A 7,015-nucleotide genomic window follows, 5' to 3' on the forward strand; every position below is an offset into this window, starting at 1 on the left:
CCTTCAGGAGATTCTAGATCAAACAACAAACTAGGAGCTTTTCTGTCACTAGATCTGAAATGTAACAAATTCACACATCAGTTGGTGTAAAGTTGCAATCTGTTTCGATTTAAAGCACATTTGACATATCTGTTTATATTCTATTGTCTTAGTATTGCATGTGTGCAAGCAACTTTCACTTCTCCTTTTTGTTTCAAAGAGGAAGTTATTAATTTCCAACATACATTCCTATTGTCCATTGAAAGGCCTTTATTTGGCATTTTAAATTGAGCTTTGCAGTGCAAAAAATGCAATAATCCTTCCTTAACTTTGTGGTTGAAATGAGGCAAAAGTTTATTTATTTTAAACATTTATGCAACATATATACAGCCTATGTAATATTATTGGTTTGTGGCAATAATAGCTTTTCTGAGGCGTATCCAGAATCTCATGTTACTCAGAGGATCTCTGCTCCACTTTAGGTACGTGTTCTTTTTCAGATGCTTATGAAGTCCAAACACTTTCTTAGTCTTAGTCTCTTCCACATCTTCCAGAATGATGATGATGATGTTGGCATTGCGTTCCATCATAAAGCGAGACTGAGCTAATTCAAACTCAAAGCGACACCAGGCACTATCAATGAAGTGTTGAGACACGACCACAATGACTTTACGACTGCCCATTATACCTTCATCAATAATGTTGGAGGCGATGGACTTCCCTGCCTGAAAGTCCCGCATATGAAGGCAAAGCTGAATTGGTGGAACACTATTCTCCAAATTCTCCATCAGTTCATTCATGACCCAATCTTCATCATAGCTGGAGAAAATCACAAACGCGTCATAGGAACATTCTTGCTGTCCAGGTGATCTATAGCCTCTCAGTAGTATACAGCAATACTGAAGATAAAACTGAAACCTGTAAACCAAGAATGACAAAATAACTACTACTGTAACAAAACTTATGGATAAAACGATTGTGAGTATTTTCTTGTGCACACAGCTGTCAATATCAAAATCTGTTACTCTAAAATCAGAACTTGGTAAAAAGGTTTTACAGAAAATATTGTCTGGTTTCTTCAAAACTTTCTGATTTTCCATTATCCACAAAATAAAATCTGTCTGGGAGCAGGAGCAATCAATGGGGTTAGAGGATAAATCCAACTCTGAAAGGTTTGTGGGTAAAGAATGGATAACATGAAGTGGGATGCTAGTAATGCTGTTTTTATCAACATAAAGTGTAATTAATTGTTTCAGGTTTGTGAGGGCCAGAAAATCTATAGTCATTAAATTGTTTCCTCTCAAATTTAAAAGCTTAAGCCTTTGAAGATTTTTTAATGAGTTTGGATGCAACTCTACCACACGGCAATATGACATGTCAAGATGCTCTAGAAAAGTGAGATTATTAAACAAATATCTTGCTACATCACCTTGAAAATTACTGCCGGCCATCTTTAGAACATTTAGATTCTTCAGTCCATAGAAGCAATATATGTTAATAAAGGTGATACTTGAATAAGAAATATCTAGATACCTCAAATACTTTAAGTTATAGAAAAGAGAAAGATATCGCATGCCTACAACCCTTGTATGATGGAAATCTAGAATCTCAAGGGAATCAAGTCCATCAAATGGTCCTACAGAAAGACCGATTTGTGGATTTAGACTCAAATTTAAATACCTCAACAGAGGGGTGCTAGAAAATAATGAGCAGCATGATGTTAATGTAATTTGGTTTGAACTCAGATCCACATACTGAAGACTAGGCATGTCTATGAAGTCTGGAATTTGGATTGCAACGTTGTCTGTAAACACTAGTTTTTCTAAAGTGTGGAGATGTGCAAGTTTTTTGCCTGGAACAGTATCTAACTGATTGGAAATCAAATAAAGCTCCTTGACTTTAATAAATGGCACATTTGCTATTTCACGAATTATACCACCTTTCACAGCTACAATTGTTGCATTAATCATACAGCGAAAGATATTAACTGGAACAACATGTTTTTCTTTCATATAATAATATACCTCATGAAAATTAATAACGCAAAGACCATCTAAATAGTTTGCATCTGATGACAAAATCTTGTAATCACTCCTGTACTTTCCAAACATGAGCCTTTTGACATTAAGACCGTACAGAGCATTTAGACCAGCTTTCTGAGCAGCAGGTGAAACAAAGGCAGATCGGATGTTCAGTTCTCTGAGATAAATGTCTTTGAAAGCTCCTGGTTCAACGTATAATAACGGATTGCTAGAAAGAATCAAAGTCATATTTCTGCCGATCTCTCGCAACACAGCAGTGTGATCAGTTGTGATGATGGTTATATTATTGTCATGTAGATCAAGTAAACTGAAGTCTTTGAAGGTGCTCATGAACGAAGGGAGAGACATGGACTGGATGTTATTTGTCCCGACTCTAAGCTCATGCAGCTTGGTTAGGTTATTTATTTGAAGCTGTAATGATGAGAGACCAACATCCACAAGAACTAGCCTTTGTAGATTGTGTAAAGAATTTAAACATCCAGTTCCAAAATATGTAATAGGGTTTCCAGTAAGAATCAAAGTAGTCAAATTGTTCACATTGTAGAAAGTATCATTTTCAATGTGCTCGATTTGGCATCTGAAAGAAAATACATCAATTAATATTTTTTACAACACATACATATTTAGTTGGTAACAATATTACTTACCTTGACAAATCAAGGACTTGCAGGAAAGACAAAACAGGGAAAACAGTCTTCTTCAAGTGTTTCAAAATATTAAAACTGAAATCCAGAGTTTGAACAGAAGAAGGTATACTGTATGGTATGTAACTGAGGTTTCTTCCCATGCAAGAGTAGTACCGACTCTCAGTAATCTAAATAAATAAATAAATAAAATGAATACATTTCACAACAGTAAAAATAAATAAATAGCAGATATAAATGGGAAAAACTTACTTTTTTGCATGATTCTCCAGCACTTATGGAAAAATATATAATGAAAGCACTTACAGTAAAGAAAGTCATCTTGAGTGATCTCAACCAGTCATAAAAATGTGAGCCAGCCTTGGTAGATGTCATCAGTTATGAGGAACAAATGCCATGGTTTTCAACAATGGCAAACTATGTGTGAAATGATGTCAAGGGGAAGTAGGCTTGTGCTTAATTTTGTAAATTTTGAATGAAGAAGTACCTTTCTGAATAGTTGAATTGTAATATTAAAATCAAATTTCCCATTAAATTAAAAAGCAAAAAAAGCTATTACATTTTTCTTTAACTACATAGTTTAAAAATGAAGCACCTGTTTATTTAATAAAAATACACACTGTAGGACCCAAAATGTAATGATTTTTTTCACCACTAGAAGGCTAGAGGTCACCTGTTCACATCAAGCGATATTAACATTCAGTTGAAGTTGTATTAAACAGGTATGGCTGATGGAAACATATGGTTCTTATCATAGCTCCACATGTTTTTAGTTTATGTGTTTTTTCTTGTTTTTGTTGTATTATTTAATAAATGAACGAGTAAAGATACTGTGTAGACATTGTTTATTGCAACCTATGAGTCAAAATCTACTTAGCACCCTGTCCTGACTCATAGGAAAGCCACTACACACACAACGATCAGGTCAAAGCTGTTGTGAAATGATTGGAAAGCTGTTCTGACAAACTATCTTGACGTACACATTCAAGAATTAAAAGTTCAAAAATATTATTGGTTTGTGGCAATAATAGCTTTCCTGAGGCGTATCCAGAATCTCATGTTACTCAGAGGATCTCTGCTCCACTTTAGGTACGTGTTCTTTTTCAGATGCTTATGAAGTCCAAACACTTTCTTAGTCTTAGTCTCTTCCACATCTTCCATAATGATGATGATGATGTTGGCATTGCGTTCCATCATAAAGCGAGACTGAGCTAATTCAAACTCAAAGCGACACCAGGCACTATCAATGAAGTGTTGAGACACGACCACAATGACTTTACGACTGCCCATTATACCTTCATCGATAATGTTGGAGGCGATGGACTTCCCTGCCTGAAAGTCCCGCATATGAAGGCAAAGCTGAATTGGTGGAACACTGTTCTCCAGATTCTCCATCAGTTTATTCATGACCCAGACTTCATCATAGCTGGAGAAAATCACAAACGCGTCATAGGAACATTCTTGCTGTCCAGGTGATCTATAGCCTCTCAGTAGTATACAGCAATACTGAAGATAAAACTGAAACCTGTAAACCAAGAATGACAAAAGAACTACTGTAACAAAACTTACAGATAAAACAGTTGTGAGTCTTTTCTTGTGCACACAGCTGTCAATATCAAAGTCTGTTGCTCTAAAATCTGAATTTGTTGAAAAGGTTTTACAGAAAATATTGTCTGGTTCTTTCAAAACTTTCTGATTTTCCATTATCCACAAAATAAAATCTGTCTGAGAGCAGGAGCAATCAATGGGGTTAGAGGATAAATCCAACTCTGAAAGGTTTGTGGGCAACGATTGGAGAACATGAAGTGGGATGCTAGTAATGCTGTTTTTATCAACATAAAGTGAAATTAATTGTTTCAGGTTTGTGAGGGCCGGAAAATCTACAGTCATTAAATTGTTTCCTCTCAAATTTAAAATTCTAAGCCTTTGAAGATTTTTGAATGAATTTGGATGCAACTCTACCACACGGCAATATGACATGTCAAGATGCTCTAGAAAAGTGAGATTATTAAACAAATATCTTGCTACATCACCTTGAAAATTACTGCCGGCCATCTTTAGAACATTTAGATTCTTCAGTCCATAGAAACAATATATGTTAAAGGTGATACTTGAATAAGAAATATCTAGATACCTCAAATACTTTAAGTTATAGAAAAGAGAAAGATATCCCATGCCTACAACCCTTGTATGATGGAAATCTAGAATCTCAAGGGAATCAAGTCCATCAAATGGTCCTCCTAGAAAAACCGATTTGTGGATTTAGACTCAAATTTAAATACCTCAACAGAGGGGTGCTAGAAAATAATGAGCAGCATGATGTTAATGTAATTTGGTTTGAACTCAGATCCACATACTGAAGACATGTCTATGAAGTCTGGAATTTGGATTGCAACGTTGTCTGTAAACACTAGTTTTTCTAAAGTGTGGAGATGTGCAAGTTTTTTGCCTGGAACAGTATCTAACTGATTGGAAATCAAATAAAGCTCCTTGACTTTAATAAATGGCACATTTGCTATTTCACGAATTATACCACCTTTCACAGCTACAATTGTTGCATTAATCATACAGCGAAAGATATTAACTGGAACAACATGTTTTTCTTTCATATAATAATATACCTCATGAAATTAATAACGCAAAGACCATCTAAATAGTTTGCATCTGATGACAAAATCTTGTAATCACTCCTGTACTTTCCAAACATGAGCCTTTTGACATTAAGACCGTACAGAGCATTTAGACCAGCTTTCTGAGCAGCAGGTGAAACAAAGGCAGATCGGATGTTCAGTTCTCTGAGATAAATGTCTTTGAAAGCTCCTGGTTCAACGTATAATAACGGATTGCTAGAAAGAATCAAAGTCATATTTCTGCCGATCTCTCGCAACACAGCAGTGTGATCAGTTGTGATGATGGTTATATTATTGTCATGTAGATCAAGTAAACTGAAGTCTTTGAAGGTGCTCATGAACGAAGGGAGAGACATGGACTGGATGTTATTTGTCCCGACTCTAAGCTCATGCAGCTTGGTTAGGTTATTTATTTGAAGCTGTAATGATGAGAGACCAACATCCACAAGAACTAGCCTTTGTAGATTGTGTAAAGAATTTAAACATCCAGTTCCAAAATATGTAATAGGGTTTCCAGTAAGAATCAAAGTAGTCAAATTGTTCACATTGTAGAAAGTATCATTTTCAATGTGCTCGATTTGGCATCTGAAAGAAAATACATCAATTAATATTTTTTACAACACATACATATTTAGTTGGTAACAATATTACTTACCTAGACAGATCAAGAACTTGCAGGAAAGACAAAACAGGGAAAACAGTCTTCTTCAAGTGTTTCAAAATATTAAAACTGAAATCCAGAGTTTGAACAGAAGAAGGTATACTGTATGGTATGTAACTGAGGTTTCTTCCCATGCAAGAGTAGTACCGACTCTCAGTAATCTAAATAAATAAATAAATAAAATGAATACATTTCACAACAGTAAAAATAAATAAATAGCAGATATAAATGGGAAAAACTTACTTTTTTGCATGATTCTCCAGCACTTATGGAAAAATATATAATGAAAGCACTTACAGTAAAGAAAGTCATCTTGAGTGATCTCAACCAGTCATAAAAATGTGAGCCAGCCTTGGTAGATGTCATCAGTTATGAGGAACAAATGCCATGGTTTTCAACAATTGGGAACTATGTGTGAAATGATGTCAAAGGGAAGTAGGCTTGTGCTTAATTTCGTAAATCTTGAATGAAGAAGTGCCTTTCTGAATTGTTGAATTGTAATATTAAAATCAAATTTCCCATTAAATTATATATAATATTAATTGTAGCTTTGAGTTTAAATTTTAAATGTGCAAATTTGTTTGTTTAGGCAAAATTTTATCCAAAGTACCCTAGATGTTCAGAACCTGGAAGGTCAGCAAGTACACCACTGCAGAAGAGAAGTTTTAAAATGGCCAGGGCTAGAGCTGTGCAGCCACAATAGGTCTGATTTTCCTTATGTTAACGATAATAAATCTGCATTAGCAAGTTGAGATCCCTTTGGTTGCTATAACTTACCAGTTGCTTACCTGTAGTCTAATAGTGAACAAAATGTTCCCCCAAGCATTAATATTGTAGGCTGGAATATCATCTGGTACAGAAATCGATGGCCAGAGACAAGCAAAATTAACTTCTCCTCTATTGTCATTAACCACTGAACAACAACTGAAAAATAAGGGAAGCTGAGCAGAAGATAATGGTCAAGAATAGCAATTTTACTCAGCACCGATCGCTGGGGTACCCCAATGTTTAGTTGGTGTGAATCATGGTGTTTTTTTAGACCTGTAGATCCTTTACTTT

General features: G+C 35.2%; 1 protein-coding gene and 1 pseudogene across 2 annotated transcripts; both read right to left on the reverse strand.

Annotated features, from left to right (window-relative positions):
* Nucleotides 1-303: 303 nt before the first annotated feature.
* LOC132157301 (toll-like receptor 4) lies at nt 304-3,285 on the reverse strand. Of its 2 annotated transcripts, XM_059566586.1 has the most exons (3): nt 2,918-3,285; nt 2,669-2,835; nt 304-2,598 (listed from the first exon to the last, which is right to left on the reverse strand). In XM_059566586.1, exons 1-3 carry the CDS (start codon nt 3,038-3,040, stop codon nt 381-383), a joined length of 2,508 nt encoding a protein of 835 aa, XP_059422569.1. In that variant the 5' UTR covers nt 3,041-3,285; the 3' UTR covers nt 304-380. The 2 variants fall into 2 exon arrangements, with proteins under 2 accessions (XP_059422569.1, XP_059422568.1); XM_059566585.1 differs by having other exon boundaries at nt 2,669-3,285.
* Nucleotides 3,281-6,268, reverse strand: LOC132157300 (toll-like receptor 4; annotated as a pseudogene).
* Between the last annotated feature and the right edge of the window lie 747 nt (nt 6,269-7,015).

This window comes from Carassius carassius, chromosome 14 (genome assembly GCF_963082965.1).
Source record: "Carassius carassius chromosome 14, fCarCar2.1, whole genome shotgun sequence".
Classification (NCBI taxonomy): Eukaryota; Metazoa; Chordata; class Actinopteri; order Cypriniformes; family Cyprinidae; genus Carassius; species Carassius carassius.